The 22,347-nt window shown below is 36.9% G+C and overlaps 1 protein-coding gene across 1 annotated transcript in view; it reads left to right on the top strand.

The window, feature by feature from the left end:
• Positions 1-22,347, top strand: part of SH3RF3 (SH3 domain containing ring finger 3) — a 238,748-nt gene that overhangs the window by 179,763 nt on the left and 36,638 nt on the right. Inside the window, exons 3-4 of the mRNA XM_063304905.1 lie at positions 3,248-3,343; positions 15,534-15,887. Of these exons, the coding sequence (XP_063160975.1) occupies positions 3,248-3,343; positions 15,534-15,887 (450 nt within the window). The remainder of the gene's footprint in view (positions 1-3,247; positions 3,344-15,533; positions 15,888-22,347) is intronic.

The raw sequence follows: 22,347 nt of genomic DNA, 5'->3' as shown, positions 1-22,347 counted from the left end.
GGACAGGAGAAGCTCATTGCTGTCAAGTCTTTGCCTGAACCCTGGGAACATATGGAACTCATCATGGTCAGAGCTGGGCACCTGCCAAATTCCACAACAAACACAGTATGGTACTAGGCAGTGTTTCTAGCCTTTTGAGAATCTCTGTTTTTTCCCTTTCCTTTTCCTTTTCCCTTTCCTCCTCGTCCTCCTCGTCCTCCTCTTACAGTCAATGCCCTTGGTGACCCCTCCTATGAATCATAGATGCAAATAAATTATGTAAAATAGTAAGTATTGCAAATAAGGACAAAGTTAAAAAAAATGGACTAGGATAAAGGAGTTGGTTCACAATCTGCTGTGACGGACATTAGTACAAGCCTTGTTTTTCCCCAGTGTATCCTTGGTGTAGAAATACAGGTTGCCAGATGCAGAATGTTTGTTTTTGTTAGCATGAAATATAAACAGTTCAGGGAACTATGTCAGTCATTTGTATGTTATAATATTGTGGTGAGCAGAATGGTAAGTGTTGTCCATATCTGATGTTTTCATGTAATATGTGACATGAAAATCTGATCTGAGCCAGAAAGGACCTGGAATGACCCATTGAATTTTCCAGTGAAATGTTCAAAGGCACTTTACAAAGCTGGCAATGGCTCTGCTTTTGTTCTGCAAATGGTGTATTTTGTGTACTAGGGAGTATCATCCCACTGATTTCATTCGTGGTGTAGTTATATGACATTCCTTAGCTGCATGAGAGGGAAATTAGGCAGGCAGCTTAGTCTACATATCAGCGAATCTGCCAAATCAATTTTGCTGTGCTCCTTTTTCTGGCCTTAAATATATTCCACCTTGTTTCCTTGTCGGGTTGCAATATTTTTTTAAGCCGACATGAAGAGTTTATATGTATTTCTCATAATATAAATATTTCTATGCATTTACTCCACTATGCACATTTTTATATGTATTTTTTTCTAAGCATAATTTTTGGGTATTTTCCCTTATTATACACATCTTTCTGCATACCTTTCACCAATATACAAAACTATAAACATATATTTGAGCTACGAACTATATTTTAACATGTGAAGAACTGCAAATGTGAGTAAATATCATTGTTTCATTCACATACAGATTCACAAATGCGAGTTAAGTGAACATGAACTGAGTGGATATCATACAAGCCCTAGCTTAGTGGCTGAACTGCAATACTTTTATAAACAAAAAAGTTTCTTCCTGATTTCAAGGTTTATTCTAGAAAAATCTCACTTTAATGGACCATTTGGGGGGACAGAAAGCCCATTCCTTCTCAGTGTTTGTTGATTTGCAAATTACATGATTTGTGATGATTTATTTCATTAAATTACATAAATTGTCCTGAATGACATAACATAGCATTAATATAAAATAATATAATTATAATGCCTCATTCAGACAACATACTTTTGATGCAACAGGCTTGTCCATTATTTCAGGGGAATATCTGGACAGAAATGTGGTCTGTTGCATCAGAAATCTACCAAATGGGGCTCTGTTAAATTGAGGTTTCACTGTGTTACATTCATTAGGGTTGTATAATACTGTGAATTTGAAAGCAAAAATCTGCTTCCTTAAAGCCCCTTGCTGAGATGGGCGGCCATAGAATCAAATGAATGAATGAATGAATGAATGAATACATACATACATACATACATTTCCCAAGAGGCTGCTTGAAAATATGTCTGTTGTTTACAGTGTAAGAATTACAAACAGATGCTACATGGGCATCCCAGCATGCCTTGAAGTATCTTTTTGCCCTCAAATCTGTGGTCATGTACAGCCCTGGTATTCATCACACCTAGGCAGACAGAGAAGAAGAATAAGTGTTGGGGAGAGCCTGTAAGATGAATATACTTTCCTTATAACTAAGGAAGAAGAGGGGCTTTCATCAGGAGCAGGAGGCATTTATCCTGTTTGTGGGAATGGCCAAGAGCAAGCCAGCTGCCCTTGGAAACATGTACCTACTTTGAAATGGCAAGCTCAGAAGACATAGGAGCCCAGCAGCCAAATAGCACGTGTAGAAACAGAAACAACTAAACCAGTTTCTGCAGTGTGGACAATAGAGTTCAGGGGTATTGTTTGTGACCGTAATTCAGCTCCATATAGTATCTGTCTTCCTTTTGTGCTAAACAGTATTTTTGTCATTTTTTGTCAGTATATTTTTATGGATTTCAAATTCCCTGAGCTCCAAATTAATTATTTTATATTTTCCAGTTCTGCTTTTTGGAAATTCTCTGTAAACTGATGTTTCAGTATGGATTTGAAATGGCAACAGGGTCTGGTATTTCTTTCTTTCTTCATTTATTTGGCTTATAGGGCCACCACATCAGAAATAACTTAAAGCAGCTTACCTGAAAAACTCAATGAAAACACTCAGAATGCAAAAGGTATAAAAACTAAACTTTGCTATGTGGAAATAGATAAAAAATTTATTTCAGTCATCCCTCATCAGTCTTCACTCAGTGGAATCACAAAATGCTTCAGCCCATGAAAAGCCAGATTTTGTCAATAAAAGGAGACATGAAGTTGAGTCATTCTTTTTCAGCTGTAATAATTAGCATATCAAATGTTTATCACTGTACTCATTGATAGGTTTATTATTACAGCTAATAGAGGAAATAGAAAAAGGATATACTTTATATAGCAGAAGTAAAGGTGTTAATGTAAAACACATGAGTATATTTCATAATATGAGCTGCATTCTTTGCAAGAATGAGCAGGCTTCAGGGCTTGGGGATCTATCTTGTTTTACTTGAAAACCAGGTTCTTTGAACTGGAGTCAAGTGTAGAAAGCATACACTTTGAAATTAGTTTTGAGTACCAGGACTGAACTGTCTGCCATTCTTAACCTGAATGCATAGACACACATAATGCTGAAATGGAAATATAAGGAAATGTAATTTGAATTAGAAGATTACAAACAAATCAAGATAGCACCAAATGATTTCATGCTTCTTTTAGTAATGGTTAAATGCAATTTTAAAAATGGACTTGTAGTCTTTCAAGTAGTTGGAAAAGTTGTTGGAAATGTGTAACTAGTTATATCTTATTCTGGTGAAAATTATGGCTGCTTCCTGGAATGTTTGATTGTGCTTTGCTTTGTGGGAAGTTGTGAGATATATTTGAAGAAATCAACTTTCTCCCCCGCCCCCCACCCTGGAAACAGGAATATTTTTTAAAAAATCATATTTTTATTTTGTTTATTATGTTGTAATCTCTATCATTTTTTTAGGATGAAATTTTGACTGTCATCAGGAGAGTAGATGATAATTGGGCAGAAGGAATGTTGGGGGATAAAATTGGAATATTCCCTATTCTGTATGTGGAGGTAAGCTCAGATTACCTTGTGCTTGTTTGTTGAGAGAAAAAGCTTGATTACTTTATCTTGACATTTGATTTTTTTTAGGGTGAAATTTAATTCTTTTGATAGCAAATACAAAGTACAGTATTTTTCTGTTGCCCTAAGATGAACACACACACCCATACCAGTTGTTCTGTCACCACAACTGCACTCTTGAGAACTGTCAGAGGCTTTTCTGTGAGGAATATCTAGCCCACTTTTAGCTGATCAGTGTAAGAATAAGAGTCAACAATCAAAGACAAAACTTCAGTTTGAAATTTGACCTTCAGTTACTATAGAATAGGAATTCACATTTGCTTGAAATTGTACTTCTTCACTCTGCTATTTTCCATTTCTGAGAATGTCTGGCATACTGAATTCTTCTCCTCTAATCCAGGTAGTTGCTGCTTTTTGAATACACAAGTTGCTAACCAAGCTAATCCTCTAATGCAATGATTTATTAAAAATGACCTCCGGTGAAATTCTTGTTCATAGCAGTCTTCGCCTATAAATCAAAACTGCAAGTGTAAGACATGACTGGTTGCACTTGATAATGCTGTAATTTGCGGAATCCCCAACTGGGGATTTCTGCTTCCCCAACATGGTTGGGTTTCCACTTTCATTGGTATCCTTTGCCAATACTGATCACAAAGTTTGGCCAAACTGCATGTATAATTCCCACTCCAGTCAGAAATTTATTTCTACAGTACATAAGGAAACTTGCATATAACAATCAAATGTGACAGATAAAGCAAATAGTTTATCACAAAAGTAAGTACTCTGGGTTTAATTCACTTGAAACTAGAATTCATTGGAAGAAGAATCTCTATTATCTATAGCAGATATTAAAATGAAACGATAGAAAACAGATGCTGGTATGAGGGCTGTCCATAGGCTATCCATGTTATATCTGTGGAGTTTATATATTTCTCTTGTAACATGGTCATGTGGGTATAATACTGTGTGTTGCCAAGATTGCATAAATGTTGATTTTAAATGAGTTTTTGGTGCGAGTAACTTTAATCAACTGTTATCTGAAGTTTGATTTGATGACTTTTGAGGTTTTGTTTCCCATTTAAATATTGGATTTTGGTTTCTGCAGCTGAATTAACTACATTTGAGTGTAATTTTATGACCCTTGTATTGTGAACATTGAATTACAGACCAGTTTCTGACCTCAACAATAAGGGCTTCTCAGTGTGTATACTACCTATGTTTGTGTTTATTATACTGAAATGACAATTTTGTCCATTGTGAACCACAACATATGTGGTAAAGTAGTTAAGATGTTGGAGTGGAGTGGGGAGATCTAATCACAGTTCATTAATGTTGCTTCTTAGGTAACTTAAGGCCAATCACTCTTATAAGAATAAAATGACTGGAAATCCTATATGCACAGCTTTCAGCTCATAACATGATATTTATGTAACATGATAACATGCAAATAAATCTCTCAGAAATAAGTCCTTCCCACTATTGTAACCCATCCCTCAGAAATAAATCACTACCCTCTTCGAAAGACCTGAAGGAAAATTAAAAAATAAAATAGCTGTCTGCGTATTTACAACAGCAGTATTCAATATTATGCAAAGCATCATGGATATAAATTCTTCAGCTGACAACAGCTATAATTTTAAAATTATGTTTTAACAACTGTTACTGAAACATTGCGTATGGTGGTGTAATGGCTGATGATGTTTTCTTCTCCTAATGTTAGATGCAGGCAGTTTATTTGATTAAATGATACACAATGGGAATTCTCTTGGCTGTTATGCTCCTGTTAATCAATGCACTAGGACTAAACTAATTATGGTAAAGAAATCTGCAGAGGATTGCACAATCAAAAATATTCTGAGAATTTAGGTGCGAAGTCTACTATTTATTCTAACTTGTTATGGCATTCCATAACGTCATTATGAAAGCAGGAACTTCACAAATTGTATTTTGCTTGTTTAAGAGCAGGGGAAGAAGCTGAAATTTTCAGGGCCCATGTTCTGTAGGATCCTAACATTTCCCACAGTGCTACCTTCCTTCCCAGCAGTGATGTTCTGAAACAGGCACAAAATATAACATTTCTGGGAAATACCTTATGAGAGAGATATGTAACTTACAGACTGTTTTCTTGCAAGGCCACGTTTTCTTGAAAAGTTCTCCTGAAACCTTCAGCTGCTTACAAAAGCACATGTACTGTTGCTTTCCTGGTACCCCAAGTTGTAAAGTAATGAGAGAATATACACTGCTCAGAGGAGATAGTATGTTTTGAAAGATGAAGGGAGCAAGAAATAAAATAACAAATACAGTCCTGATTTTGGCATTAAGATTGCTTTGTCCTACCTGTGCTAGGTCAAAGACAGGAAATATGACCCTGTTGATTTTCCTAGTTACCCTGCTGTTCCTTTCCATCAGACTTGGATAAATTCACTCCCAATCTGTTTCAAAGTTCAATTCAAAATGCTGGGTTTGACCCTTAAAGCTTTTTTCTGACTGATGACCAGGCTACCTGAATATTTGCTTATCTCAGTATGAACCTACCTAGAGCTTCAATGAATGACCACTGAAGGATACATCCACTATCTCAATAGTGGTTCTCCAGTTGAGGAAAGCCCACCTGGTGCCAATTTTATTGTCTTCTCAGTCAAAGCAAAAACTTTTATTTTCCCAAACTTTTCTAGATGCAGTTTTAATCATGCTGATTGTTTGATGTTGTCTTATTATTTTCTAGTTTGGACTTTATTATCTTGGGTTTGGACTTTACATTTCAATTGTTTATATGTTTTAAGTGCCCTGGGAGTGCTGTATAACTGAACAATGATCTTAATCATATGCACAAAAACATGAATATAAGTTTGAAGGGTTACTCTGCTTTTGTTCTGGATAGAGTGACCTATAGTTTTAGGTAATGTAGCTCTTAAATGTATACTAAGTACAAAACCTGACATTATAAACAATGAAAGAGAAAGAATGCTCAGTAAGCACTAATGATGAAGCATACTGTACTTTTACTGCATCTGGCATTCAGTCGGACTGCCAGGGGATGAGACTTCAGGTAGTAAGTATGCATAAGACTGTCAGTTCTGTACTAGACACCTTCTGGCCATCAGCTCTGTGTTAATAAAATATGATTCTATAACTGACAGAGCCAAATCTCCAAATAGGTCCATGCATTTCTGCCTTTTCTTCCTCTGTGGGTCATTGTTAACATTATAGCTTGTATTATCATCAGCATTAATTAGGAAACTAAGAAGCTACCTTGTACTGAGTTAAGCTTCTGGTTCATGTAGTCAAATGTTGTTGACAGCGGCTAACAGCAAAGCAGCATTCTAGTTAGTGTATTAGCCAGAAATGGAATATTTAATAAATATTAAATAATATTTAAAATTTCACTGTTACCTAAGTTTCAGCAAGGATTCATCGAACCACAGACGTTGCCCAACGTTTAGCTAAGCATTCTCTCCTTGGCAGTGTAGCCTATAAACATTGCAACCTGCTTTTGTGTAAATTCTCCTAGGCTTACAGTGGTCACAGCCACTAAGTAGAATCTCAGTTAATAAAAGAAAGTTTTCTTGAGCTACGAACAAGGTGATATGATTAAGGCCAACACCAACGCAGATTAACAAAGAGGTGTATGTGAAACTGGGTGCTTTTTTCTTTTATACACATGCCATATATATTCAGTTAGGGCTTGATGGTTCTACTCATACTCAAATACTTCCACTCTTTAAATATGGACTAATATCAATGAGGTAATGGGAAATTTATAGAAAAGGATAGCATCAGGAAAATATTTCATTCTTTGCATTTTACTGAGTTTTTTTTTCATTTAATTTATTTAAAAACATAAATTGTACATTGAGACTGCCAACAAAGCTTGGTATTAAAACGAAGTTTCAACAAATTAAGCCTGTAAATCAAAAACTGAGATCACTGGACTGTATTGTAGACACTTTGAAATAGCTGGATTATACTACCAATAAGTAAATCATGTCTCAGCAATTGTCAAGATAAGTTTTGTTGTGGTAGTTTGAACAGGAATTGAACAGTCTGCTCAAGGATTGTATTTCTCCCCTAAATGTCTACAGCCTGTCAAATATGGAATTAAAACTATTTTATTCAATATTCTATATTAACAGAAAATAGCATTCTTGAGGAGTCTCTTCCATAAAACATCCAAGTTTTTGCTCAGGTAAAATATTAACTGTAACATTTCCTATTCAAATATTATAATTGCTCTAGGAAAGAAAAAAAAATCCCTTGTTCAGTGTCAGGGGATTAATGCTTACTGTTGCTATATGCATTATTTATTTTCTTTTTACAAACTCATGGATGCTATCCTGTCTTAAACACACACTGATCTGATATGCATTCTTTTTGGAATTTACTTATAAACAACCGTGCTAGTAAATAGCACAGATGCAGTATAAAGATCATATTGATAGTAAATAAGTCTTGTTTGATGTTGGGGAAAATAGTGGTTATGGCAAAACTTTTACAAATATTGATAAGCATGTAAAAATCAAGAAGGATATACAGGAATATCGATCACTAGCATAAGTATAAAAAATGAATAATTCTCTTTTTGAGCAAAACTAACTTTTTCTGGGCTTTTAAAGGGGAAGTGAACCTCAGCTGCTGGGTGGACTAGCAAAGAATCTGTGTTTTTATCCATTGCCACAATCTAATAGGAAATTAATATGTTAAAACTGATTAACTGCACATATTAATCTGTGCAATTTTCCTGAAATAAAGTCTGTAAGCTTCACACTACAGACTCTTGATACGTAGAATACACTTCTCTAAGTTATTATAATGGAGACTGAATGAACCTTTTGTAAAATGTTCTGCACTTATTAGTCTAAATTAACATATACATAATAATATGCAGTTCACTCTTATAGTCATCATATAGTCCTTCATTTTTCTTATCTATCTTTATTATTACTAGAGCCTTCAAATCAATTGGACTCTTGGAAGAAAGGGGAAGAGTTGTTGTTTTTTTAAAGTTCAGGTTTGTATATAAAAATGAATTGGATACAGTATTCTCTTTGGGATACAAGTACCGGAGACATACTATAGTAGATTAGTTGATCTTCTAGGAGTATTGGAAATGATATACTCTTCCCAATATAGAAATCCGTGGAGTACAGATTTTTCCTATTATTTAAAGAGCAGACCATATTAATAAAGAAATGTGGATGTCGATTTGTTTTCTCTGGTGAAATTAGAAAGGAGGCTGCTGCTGCTGCTGGGACTGTGTGTTTGCATCCAGCTCAGTGGATGGGTAGCACTGGACAAGTCTAAAATAATTTGTAGATTTAATAAAAATCATAATATGTATTAGTGTAGAAGTTGTGAAGTTTCCTGAACAAATATATTTCATTTATAAAAGAAAACAAGCATAATTCATATGCCATATATGTTCTTAAGTCATATTTTTTTAAAAAGCAAGGCAAAACATCCCCTAAAACATGTATAGGTTGTAATACTTCACAATTCTTCAAATGAAATTGCCTTAGCTCTGTCCACTTTGGGGCAGTGTTTCTCAGCCTTGGCAGTTTTCAGATGTGTGGACTTCAACTCTCAGAATTCCCCAGCCAGCCTTGCTGGGGAATTCTGGGAGTTGAAGTCCACACATCTGAAAGCTGCCAAGGTTGAGAAACACTGTTTTAGGGGCTTTCATAGGTCAGTGATTAGTAAAGGGCTGTTTCTGGTAACTCTCTTCATTAGGATGTTGTCAGCCCCACTAGGTAGTCCAGATCAGAAAATCAACCCCACAGAAAGGCTAAAACTACTTTTATTGAGATTGGCTGTGATAACGGAATCTTACAAGTCTGACTGTGCTGAACCCCCTCCTCTTTCTTACAGTTTGGTGAATCAGGGAGGCATATGCCTGAGCAGCTTCTGAATGTGATCTCATGGTTCTGGACTTGTTTCATTTTCTGCTGGCAATTTTAACCTACAAGAATCCTTGCAGCTCTCAGCACTGTTTATCTGCAAATTGATTTATTGATTAGATGGTACGAATATGACTGGTTCTGAGTGTACATAAAATAAAACGAAGAATCCAGAAAGTCACCTAGCCTGTTTTCATTTAAACAGATATTCTCCAAATTTTGGAACCAGACCCTTAATTTCAAAAGCAATTTGTGCATAGGCCTTTCATTTCACTGAAAGAAGTGGGAGACATCTAGGTGGCCAGTTTTTCAGTTTCTCAACTCTTCTGCATCTGGTTTAAAACACACCTAATATTGATATAGACTGCTTTGGCTATTGTTGGATCAATTCAAGCATCAAGGCCAAAGCTGTCAACACAAAATGGTCAACCAATCAGTTCTACTTTGCCAGTGAGTACCCAGTCCCACTCCCTCAGGTCCATTCCTAAGCGTGCACTATGTGATGTTTGTTTGTTTATTAGATTTATATCCTTCCTTTCATTTAAGAGTGTGAGTCGTGTATATATTTCTCCCTCCTCCACTTTTTCTCATCACAACAACCCAGTGAGATAAGTTGGGCTGAGAGAGGGTGACTGGCCAGAAGTCATCCAATGACCTTCCATGAGTTCATGATGGACTGAACCTGGGTCTGCCCACTCTTGGTCCAACATCTTAAGTATCACACTAGCGCTCTTGTCTGTCTTCAAAGAAAACAAAAGAATACACTGCTAATGTTTTCACATATTTTTAAATTCACCATAGCGACAAGCTATTCCCTTAAAAGCTCCTAATGGTAACATGCTGGCAGTTCTGGATATGGGCTCTTTAATTATGCTAACACACTTCTGCAAAAGGACTCAGGTTGAGCCAAGATCACTTCCAATAAGATCACAGGCCGCCTCTTCAAGCACAAGACAACAATAGTCCTAGTGTCTGAAACTTGTGAACAAAGGGATAAAACAAACACAATTTGAATCTCAGAAAGACAGAGTTAATATTTATTTAAAAACATCTTGGTTCTATGTTGGTTCCAGTGATAACTCTGGCATCACCAGAGCTCCTGTAGTATTAAGAAGCCTTGTATAATGAAATTAAAATCCCTTAGGTGCTATCTAGACAGGAGTCAAGTGCCATTACACAGGTAACACTCCAGGGAACTGAACTCCAAAACTTTTAAATAACGTGTGCTACAGGTGTCATTCCAATGTGACTGCTTATTTATCAATAAATCACACCCATTATTCTCATATTACTTCTTATTACAGGAACTGCACTGGCTACCAGTTTGTTTCTGGGTGCAATTCAAGTTACTAATTATTACCTATAAAGCGCTACCTGGTTATCTTCGAGCCTCCCTACTCCTAAAGAATCTCCTCACCCAAGCAGAGAAAACATGTTGACAGTCCCCACCTACTTGGAAGTCCAGCAGGAGTGGGCTCCAAAATGAACATTCCCTGTGGAACAGCTTGCCCCCAGGGGCTAGATTGGCCCCATTCCTCATAATCTTCAGGAAACCTGTGAAGACCTGGCTATTTCAGAGAGTCTTTGGGGTCTGAAGGCATTGTGTAATCTTGCAATACTTGTTCTAATTGTCAAAGATGGAGTTATGGGTATGGGTAGTAAGGATTACCTCATGGGTAATGCTGATAATAGTTGTACATTTCTGCCCTAGACTGCCCAAGTGGTACTATCAAGGTTCTTTCGCAGTGTCTGGAGGTTTTTGGAGTCTGAATGGGGAAGGAAAAGCTTGGCTTAGTCCTAGTAAGACTGAGTGGCTGTGGGTTCTGGGCTCACCAGATCTGGAGATTTCTCATTTTTGAGTCTGATTCCCCCAAACAGAGTTAGTACAAAATTTGGCAGTCCTTTTGGACTTTTATTATTAGTATTATTTTGCATACTTAAAGCTAAAATAATATAAATATTTACATACAGTTTTTCTTCATTTTGTCTAAACTTTGTTTCATTAATTTGTATTGTTTCCAGGTCTTAAGAGAATTAACGGACAATAGTACTGAGGGTAGGGGAAGCTAAAGTAGTTACCTTGACATGAAAGGAAGAAAAATATATTGAGACAATACAGTATGTTTATTAGACTAACTTCAGTTTACGGAATACTTTTTCAAATTTATAATTATCTTCATCAGCCAATACTATTAAAAATCCAGAAAAAATCTGGGGATGGAAAAATTGGACTTGTGCTTAAATCACATTTGTACCAGGTAGCAGACTTAGGTGGATTGGGGGAGTGATCGATAGATCTGCAGATTAAATTTAATCAGCTATATAAGGGCTGCCAGGTAGCATAAAGGACACACTGAGATTTACTTTTTAACCCATCATGTCTTAAAGTTTCATCATTGGGTTGGCTCTGGTAGGTGTATTCACATTTTTCAGTTAAGTGTAGCCATTCATGTATGTGTCAAAGCCTGTTATTTTAGAGTTTGGTTGATGTTGATGTTTTAACTGTGATATCCCAATTTTAGGGCTTATGTTTCCATTTTCATCTCTTTCTACCTCAGAATTACAGGAACTTGTGCCCTCAGTTTTTAGGCTTCTGTGGTTCTGAGGGCTGCTTGCATGACTGATGTTACAGAGTGTCCATCTCTGCTTTAAGAGCTTGCATAATTTCTCATCAACTTCAAAATGCTCCTGTTCAACAAATGCAGATTATTATCAAAAGTATTTTACTGAACTGAAAGTCTAAAAATAGCAAAACTAAAAGAAAAAATTCTAATTCAAAATGGTATCTTTACCTTTAATAATTTCAGCCAGGGAATTCCAGAGGAGGTATGGCAAACTGGAGATGGCTCTGCGAAAGCAGATCCGACGACCGCAGCAAAGACCAAGGAACCAGTGAGTAGACTGGTTTCTTGGAACCTCTCTGGATAAGGAGAGGACAGGAGATTGCTCACATGTGTTCCAGATGGCTGCTTCTCAAGAGGAGATCACAGGACAGCAGTTTTCTGTGGGTTTGAGTGCCAGGAGACAATGGGATTAGCCATCTTGCCTGCAACCACAGTAGAGACTTTTAAAGGACACTAAGTTTGCAAACCTCACTTTCTAATCATGTTTGGAAATTTCTCATTAACTACATGTAAGCTATTAGAGACCTTTGGATTGACAAGTCTGAAAATGCCAGGTGAGTCTGCCTTCAGACCTGAATGAAAGAAACATTTAATCATAGGCTGAAGAATTTAAAGAATCTGAAATAAACAGCAAAAAGCTAAATAAGATTTTGATCTTCAAAAGTTATAAACAGACTAAGGGTCCAGATAAAATTGGAATATTGAAACTTAAAATAAGATTTTGGAATTTATTATAAAGAACAAACAGCTTCTCTTGGGAAAAAGATTCTGTTTTGGTTTTTACAATACAAAACAAAGATAAACAATTTCATGATTTCAAAAATTGGACACTAGAGGGGACTAAAGTTTTTAGGTAGAAGAAAGATTTACAAACCTGCAAAATGTCGCAAAACATTCTAACAATGAAAATACTGAAGGAGACTTTTGAAGAATGGAATCAGAAAATAGTAGCTACAATATCAACAATGTCAGTAATGATGTCTGCTTCTATGGATAGACTATGTCCAAAATATATTATTGAAGAAATGACAGATGTAGAACCAACTTTAGCTGAGAAGATAGAGATGGTATTGAAAGTGGATTTACAACCAGGCCAAGAGAATGACTTAGAAAAGGATGTTTCACTGATCTACAAAAGAAATTGGCTGAGGCTTTAAAATTTAAAAGGGAAATACAAATGACAAACCAAGAGAGTGACCTGGATATTTTTTCCCTACTGGATTTACAAAAGAGGCTTGTAAAATTCTTGAAGAACTCTGTGCAATGGGATGAAGAAGAAATGAAGAGAAATCAAATCCTACAACAATATTTGAGCTAAAGATGAAGGCTGTTAGAAGTAAAAGGAAGGAATATAAAGCTGATTTATTTGATCAGGTTAAAAAAGATACGTTGTTACTTCTGGCAACCCTTTATGGACTTTCTGCTGATGCCAGGACTGAAAAGATATTTTATCCATTTGTTTATAGATAAGAGATGGGATATGGGATGAAGAGATAAATGTTTGTAACCTTAGAGAGGGTGAAGAGTCATTAAATTTGTTTATACTTCTTGTGATGAAGGTTGGAAGTCACTTCTTTATATATTTCTTTTCTCTTTCCTTATTATATTCCTACTTTTTTCTTTTTCTTGCATTTTTACTCCTTTCTATTCTCTTTTCTTTAAGTTCAGTTTGTATTACATTTTACTATTATAATCAAAATTCTTAATAAAATACATATATTAAAAAAAAAACAATTTCAGCCAGAAATGTTGCCACCTTAATAATGGCTTGTAAATTGTGATGAATATATAGAAGCTAGCAACCTTTGTCACTCTGCTGGCAGTTTAAAAAGATCCCTATTTGGACTATTGGGTTATTATTGGGGCATCTCATACTGAGCTCTCTTTCTGAGACTTTAAATGTTCTCTAACTGTATTATTCCTCAGTATATTTATTTCTTAACTGAATTAGATCTTGAAGGATGCTATTTTTTTCCTTTCATAAATAATAGTTTTGTTTCAACTAATACCAGAGACATTCATTGTTTGAATTTTTTTTTCTTCTACTAAAAACAGAGTAATTTATGCATGTTTGTATATACTAAGTACTTCATTTCCATTTTTTGGAAGACTTTGCTTTGGGGAGATTCATTGGTAAACTACCTTACAAAGTATTTTTAAAGTTACAATCATAGTACAGCTTATTAATAATGCATTAGCTAATAATTATTAATAACTAATAATATTTCTTTTAGGATATTTTCTGAAAATCGTTATCCAGAAAGACAAGATATAAACAATTGCTCTTTGCTCTCTCTTTATACAACAATGGATGCAAATATTGGAACAGTCAGGCATATGGCGCAAGACTGAACAGCATTTTGTTCTGTTATACATAGGGTCGCCATGAGTCGTAAACGACTTGAGAGCAACTAACAACAACAGCAGCATATACTGTATATCCTTCAGTCTATATACCTTTCAGTCTTGACTCCTGGCGACTACCAGTCCCTGCAGTTTTCTTGCCAACCTTTTCAGAAGTGGTGTGCCACTGCCTTCTTCCTAGGGCTGAGAAAGAATGACTGGCCCAAAGTGAAGCATTTATTTGTGACAAGAAAGTTGTTTTTCAAAATAGTTCATGGAAATACAGCCTTTCATACAGCCGCTCAAAATTAACAAGCTGCCACATCTAATAGGCTCTCAGTTTGGCACCTTGCAGTGGTATACAATTACACGTGGAAGTCACTTGCAGTACAGTATTAACCATATCCCGTGTCTGTGAAAAGTTTCACAAAATGTATTTTCCAATGTGATTTATAAATATCCTATTCACTGCTTCAATCTAGAGTCTTGTCTAGAGTAGAAAGAAAGATAAGAGCCAGTCTGGTGTACTGGTTAAGACCTCAGGCTAGAAACCGGGAGACCATGAGTTCTAGTCCCGCCTTAGGCCCAAAGCCAGCTGGGCGACCCTGGGCCAGTCCCTTTCACTCAACTTGAGGAAGAAGAGAGCAATGGCAAACCACTTCCAAAATCCTTGCCAAGAAAACTGCAGGGACTAGTCCAGGCAGTCGCCAGGAATCAACACTGACAGGAAGGATGGAAAGAAGGTCTTTTTTTATATAGCTTTGTGTATTTAGGATTTGCATGAAATAATGTCTCATTTCAGTGATATAACTGTAAAGTTTGCGCTGCAATAGTATTACAGCTCTGTAATGCCCCTTCTCTTTCTCACTGTATGGCCTTAATGCCTCAATGACAGGGCTGCTCTGAATGAATAAATAGGTAATAACTTTAGCATCTCAAAACAAGACTAATTCATCAGTGGGGTTTTAGACCATTAAACCAACTGCATGGGAGGAATTGGCTTCTGTTATAACAAAACATCTATATAACAAAATATTTTTATTAAGTGGTATGACCACTGTTCACTGTATGTTGTTATCTGCTGATGAAAAAGAGAATTCTGTTAGTCTCATATACATTTAGCTAACAGGAAGTTCTAGTTGAAAAAATACATAGGATTACACTGATCTGTGTAAGTTACAGTACTAGCAAAATTTCATCGTTAGGATAATGGACTGTTTATGGTCTCACTTGATGATGGAATTTGAATTCTACAGCTATCTAAATATAATACCTCTGTAATGCCCCCTTCTTCCCTTCTTTTTGTGTTTCTTCTTTTAGCTCAATGAATCAGCTAAGCAGCTTATTGAGATGGACAAGACCAATGTAGCTGCTGCATCTGGCAGTGATGTCCCTTTGCCAGCTGACACTAACCTGGCAATAAGCACAGCCCAGTGCTGTACCCTGAACAGTGCCGGAGCAGTCAGCGCCATTCAGCGGCACATTGATGGGAAGAAGAACACCAAGAAGCGCCACTCCTTCACTGCTCTCAGTATGACGCACAAATCCTCCCAGGCCACGAATAACAGGCACTCCATGGAGATTAGTGCCCCTGTCCTGATAAGTTCAAGTGACCCCCGTGCTGCGGCCAGGATTGGAGATGTGGCTCATCTCTCCACCAGTGCACCGGTCCAGGTAAACTATTAATCAACCACAGAATTCAATCAAGGATGGGGAAGACCAGGCAGAATGAGCTCTTTCATGTGCTTTGGCTATTGAATTACAGTCAACCCAACAGTCAACCCAGCAAGTAGAGGAATTGGGTGGCAGAAATTCCCCAAAATAGCATCCTAACAAAACCTTGTGTCCGGACAAGATTTTTTAACTCCTTTACTTTGTGTTTTCCCTCTTCTACTGTCAGCTTCAAAAAAAACAAAAACAGAAAATTTAAATCTGTTAAGGAGGAAAAGATGAAATAGCTCCATTCTGTAATTTCTTTTCATTTGTAGTGCTAGGAGCTCTTCCCCACTTTCCCCCAGAAGCACAATCATCATCTGCTGTTCATCCCATAGAAAAACGCAAGCAGGCGAAACCTTGTTCAGGAGTTGCCTTGAGGCAAGAATATACTTTGGCTTAGATAAAGTCATAAGGGACTTGTCTGTGTGGGGCATTTTCACTGGGATACATGCAACGTGATAGGATTTTGTAATACGGTTCTACTCTTCTGTAAACCCCTTTAGAGAAGCTTTTTTAATTTAATACTGTCACCAAGAAAATTCAATGAATGTATTCATGTAGTCACCAGTAGATGAGCTGAACTTGAGGCACTTGTTAGCCTTTATTATCGATACATTAAAAATGCTGAAATACGGTTGCATCATAACACTAACACTGTGATTCACTGGCCTCATTCAGTGTGTTATTCTTTGAGATCTTTTTGCATTACACATACAGGATTTGTACCTGCTCAGATAATCATTAAAGTTTCCAAATTCCACTGGAAAATTCCTCATGCAAACAGTTGGGGATGCTTCCTGGAAAACTTCTTTGGCTGTATACAGCTAAGTGACACAAATCTGTTTTTAAAAAATCTGTTGCAAGAACACTTGTTCTGTTCATTTGGAACTATACTTTTGGGTGTTTTTGGAGTCTAAGCAAGTACTTCTGTCTTCTCTGAAGTCTGAGAGCTAACTTTAGCAGCAAAGGCTTTTACCTTCTATTCCTCAGTCCTGTCATTAATGGCTTTTAAGCATTTTTAAAAAGATTTGTATTCAGTTTTGGGGGAGGGGGGTATGGAGTTGTTCTGGCTTCATCTTTTAGCTGTTATTTTAGTTATTAGGCATATTTGTTGCTTTGGTTTTAATTGTTAAATATGCATGCTTTTTTTAAAGTGATTGTCGAGAGACAGCATGGTATAGTGGTTAAGGTGCTAGACAAGGAGTAGAGAAACCCAGATTCTAGTCCTCCCTTAGGCACAGAAGACAGCTGGGTGACCTTGGGACAGTCACTTCCTCTTGAGCCCAATCAGGGTCAGTCTCTGCGATACGCCAGAGGTTAAACAAAGCTTTGTGGTAAAGAACTAGGCAAGTGCCGTGCCAAAACCAGTAGACTCCAAACATGCCAAAGAAATGCTAAGAAATACAAAATAATGTTTTTAAAATAATGTTTCAAACTTTATTTTCATATACATTACAGATGTGCAGATTTGAAAACAAAAAGATACTTTGGAGCATGCAGGGCCATGAACTTAGCATCTTTCTGCAACTCCTCAAATAAAATATAAGATTTCCCAGGATTGTGCAGCAGCTGTAGAGGGATAATCACGGGATATGGGGAAAAGATGCAGAGTTTGTAGGCATTATAGCCCAAAACGTCTGGAAGACACAGATTGCCTACAGTACTTCTGATTTGTATGAAAAAAAATTAAGACATTAATCAAATAATAACAACTATTACTACTATAATAGTAATTACTACTACTACTACTTTAGTGGTATCTTTTAAAATTGAGGTAAAGGACATGAAACCTTTCAATTTTTTTTATTTTTTATTTATTTATTTATTTACTTGCTGAACTACAATTCCCAGAATCCCTCATCACTGGTTATACTAGATAGGATTGCTAGAAGTTGTAGATCAACCTCCTCAGGAGGACCAAATACTCCCAACCTTGCTTGTAGTCATATAAACACTTGCCTGAATTAAGTCCCATTGAGCTCAGTACGGCTTATTTCTGGGCTGAGAGGCATAGGACCGTGTTTTTGTAACATTTTTTTTTCTCTGTAGGAAAAAAAATATTATTGGGCATTTCCCCAATAGATATAGCTATATAGACCAATTTACATTAAGCAAGAAAGCTTTTTAAAACTTCAATGAAAATCTAGAAGCACGCAGTGAAAGTTACTGTTTCTACTAGTCTACCCATCAGAATAAAGTAAGCTTTTTTCTAAAATGGGACTCTGCCTAGTGTTTTTTTCCATGCCCTGTTACTTACACACTTCTGTTTCCCAAGAGCAATGGAAGTGTACAAGTTTTACAGTGCAGTAATAATACAGCAGACTTGCATGTCCTGTCCAAAACGGACTGGCTGTGTTGCTCCTCTCATGTAGGAGGAGCAGAGTCCTGCGATACAGGGAGTCCTTTTATCCAAGCAAAAAGGTTTGTGCAAACCGAAATTGGCTTTAAATTGTCCTCCCATACGTACAGTGATGCACAAGCAATAGCAGCTTTTATGTGTTGTTTTGCAAAATGCTTTTATGGCTCCCCTAGGTTTAAAATGCAAATTGTGGTATGGAAAGCTGCTCTTAGAAGTGGGGTAATAAAATCCTCCCAAGGGAGCAAAATCAAGTTTACAAAAAATAAAGAGTGCATATTTTCTTTATGCAATCATACATACTCAAAGATACAACCATATGGAGAAACACTAATATTGTTCTATAAAGAACCAGCAGCAGCCATTTTGTAAGGCTGTGGCTTTAAAAAAAGGAGCTATAAATGCTATTCTCACTATGTAATCAGTGGGTCCAGACATAATGTTTTACTGTTTAGTAAATAGTATGTCTGGGTAAACAATTGTATGTTTAAAAAAATACTCACTGTAACCACCCTTTAATACCACAGTTCCCTGGATTGCAACAGACCAAAATCCATGGATCCCTTCTACATCCTGTTGCAGTAACAGAAACACAAGCCTGGTTCTCTAATAGCCTTGAGTGTGTAAGAACTATTTTCTTTCATGGCATCTCAAATGTGAAGATTAGAATCACATGAAAGGCCATCTAGATCTGAAACAACCATGCCATTGCTATGTTCACCTATGAATGGTAACGTCAGATCGTACCATAGATGGGAAGTTCCATCTTTGATGGAAATTTGTATGAATAAATGCTTAATTATCACTCTCATAATGGGTGGGGTAGTGTGTCACAGAACAATGGTGGAAAGCAGGAGGATGAGGGAATTCTAAGCAGTGAGAGTTGGTTGTGGAATTTCCCCATAATGGCAATTTACTAATCTAAGCTCCAAACCTGTGATCCCATCAAAACATTAGAAGGTCAGTTTAGTTTATGCAGCCTCTGCTGCAACATAGAAGCTGATCCCAAATTTAAGAGCTGATCAACCCCAGTCCCTGCAGTCTCCTAAGCAGAATCTCTTTGAGCTCCTATAGAATTGATTCTCATCAGGCCTGCTGCCCTCAGCAGAGGGACTCTATGGGGCAAGTTCTAGGGTATCTAGTAAAAGTATCCTGCCCCTAGTTGTGAGCATCTTACAACTTTTATTTACATCACTTGGAGACAGTGTAACACAGACACATTGTTAGCATTGAACAATCTTAAGCTATTGATCTCAGTGGGGATGGGTCCTCCAGTATCTTGTTTAAACAGTGGAGCTCTCAATTCTTTTCTTTTTCTTATTTACTACCTCCTTTAAAAAAAAATGCTTTTATTGTATTGAAACATCCTAATGTTTATAGTTAATAAATAGTTAATAAAAAACAGTGGTGCTATCCTTGTCCCTTGGCAAAAATATTGATCATAATTGGCTTGGTATGGAGTCCCATGTAGCAGTGTTCCTTTCAGTTGCTTCTAGGCTCCCTCCCAGGGCTGCAACTGGGGGGGGGGGCAAGCAGGGCATGTGCCCCGGGCGCCGCGCTGGGGGGGCGCCAAAATGAGTGCTGGGGGGGTGCCAAAATGGGTGTGAAATCCATGTTTGCCCCAGGTGACACCCTAGTTGTGGCCCTGCTCCCTCCAATCTGCTTATCTCTGCTTTTCTTTATCTTGGCCTCCCAAACTACAATTCAACCCCCAGCCGAATCCACAAGGTGGTTCCCTCACAGCTCCTTATGCTGTGTAGCGCTCAAGCTGCCAACTGGCACTTGGGGATACTTTGCACAACACTTAATGACTTTTCTCTTTTATCTCTTTAAAAGAGATAAACTATTATTCCTGGCCTGCTCATTCTAAACACCCTTCCTTTCTTCTTTCCCTTGTCCCCTTCACCACGCCCAAAGTTGAGGTCCTATGTATGTTTCTGAACTAACTCTCTGCCTCTTCCCCCAAACCAGCTTTTTATCCCTTCATTCTATCCCCCTTCCCACTGCATGGTCTTCAAGGCTAGTTATATTATAACCTAGACATCAAGAAGTCTAGGGAGAGCTTCCTATCTCTTTCCATGATCTGCGGCTGTGACTGCCATGACCACCTCCTGGTAATTTGCTTAAGAGCTTTAACCATGCCTGCCTTGCACCAATTTTTCTGCAACTACTAGTGCATTTATGTTTATTCAGATTGCAGAATTCTTTATTCACTAATGAAGAAAATCACTGTAAGTGCTATTTTCAAATAGATGAAACTAAACTACTTTATTGTAGTTATGTATCTTTTTGGATAATGCTTGAAATGTTGCTTGGAACTAGAAGTCTTTATTAAGGCATTTTCTGAATATGCAAACTAAATAAGTGAGAAATACGAAGTCCAACAGGATTTATGTTTATTAAGAGAGACAGCAGGGGGAAGTTGGTTACTTTATCAATATCATTTAAATATTTTGTAAAATATATTTGCATTTCATCAGAGATTACTGGCAATTTTTAAAAGTTAATCCTGATCAGTAATATTACTCATATCCTGATGCAAAAGATGGTTTACTCGAATTAGATCCCCCTAATTTCAGTGAGGTAGATTTGGGACTTACATACTTAAGACTTTCTGAACATTAAAACTTAGATATGTTCGGGAGGAGATGGGCGGTGACAAATTTGATAAATAAATAAATAAACATATTACAAGAAATTAACTTGCAAAATACATGTAGCACTATTACGTTGAATAACTATGTTTAATACTGTACGGTACAATAAAACATCTCAGAAAGAATCTGCATTTAGAGATTCTGCTGTGCTAAGTATCCAAAACTACAAAGATTATTCTTCAAGTCTCAACTGTTCCCTGCTTGTCAGTAATAAGCACATAAATTTCTCGTGCTGCTATAAATGCATTTGAAAACAAGTAGTGGTCTTAAGCCTTTTTATTGTCTAAAAAGCATGAAACTAATGGATTCTAAATGCCATAGTCACAAAAAGCACAGGAATAGCTTCCAGCAGCCCTAGGAAGCAAGGGATTAAGTGGGGGGGTTTTAATGTTTGTTTTTTGTAGAAACCTGTATTGTCTTGATCAGTATGTGCCCTGCCTTAGCTTAATTTGCATTTAGCACATTTGATGCCCACTCACTGAATGCAGCCATAAAATTTAAAAAATGGCCTTCTAAATTGTGTCTGTCTGTCACATGGAAAGTTCTTATAGGGTACTTTAATTGATTTGTATTGAGAAAGTAATACAGCTGCAGGCCAGTGATAAAACTGAGCCTGAGTGAGGTTCATAGAGAAAATACTGGAAAGTATACTGCTCTGAACAGCAGAGGAGGTCCCACTTGGCTCACCAATCTTGCCTAGGCCTCAGATGTCTCATCTTCTCTCCATTTGAACCCCTTATGAATTATTCTTCTTTGCTATTTGGAAAGGTCAGAGGTCAGCTAGCTCCAAATCCCCAGGTTTTTCTGACCAAAGATAAATCTCATGAATAATGAAGTATGGCTGCCTGCTTCTCACTATATAACCTGAGCTGGGAGGTTGCAACAGCACTCCTTGCATGTGTTCAAAATAAATTCTGATCTTGAACAGATAGTACATTTGTTCACAGTTAGAGCTCATACCTACTTCCCAACTGTATCATATGTATTTTGAAGATGAAAGCAACTGTGGTGCAGAATTGTAAGTTGCAATAACAACACTAAAAAAACAGAGTCTGCCTTAATGATTTTCTAATATAAAAGGAAGTGGGCACATGTATCTGACTCTTGGTCAGTAGAAAACAAGAAACATTCTCCAAATTTGTAGACTATAAAAGTTCATTGGCAGACTAAAGATAAGAACCATACGGATTGTATTTAGAAGAGAGAGAAGCCAAAAGCAAAGGTTTAGTTTTATGGCTGTGCGTGGGAGACTAGGTGAATCAATCCAAATCCCCTTTGGTTTTTGACTCGGACAGAGTCAAATAATTCTCTGTTCCAAAAAAATATTGTTTTTGTGAATAATGATAGCTATACTCATATCAGATGAGCTCATGAGTTCAAACTGCTTTTTGTATCAGATTCATCT

The sequence above is a fragment of the Candoia aspera genome, chromosome 5, assembly GCF_035149785.1.
Source record: "Candoia aspera isolate rCanAsp1 chromosome 5, rCanAsp1.hap2, whole genome shotgun sequence".
NCBI classification, from domain to species: domain Eukaryota; kingdom Metazoa; phylum Chordata; class Lepidosauria; order Squamata; family Boidae; genus Candoia; species Candoia aspera.
The sequence above is the reverse complement of the archived record's forward strand: the minus strand, read 5'-3'. Positions and strand labels throughout refer to the sequence as shown.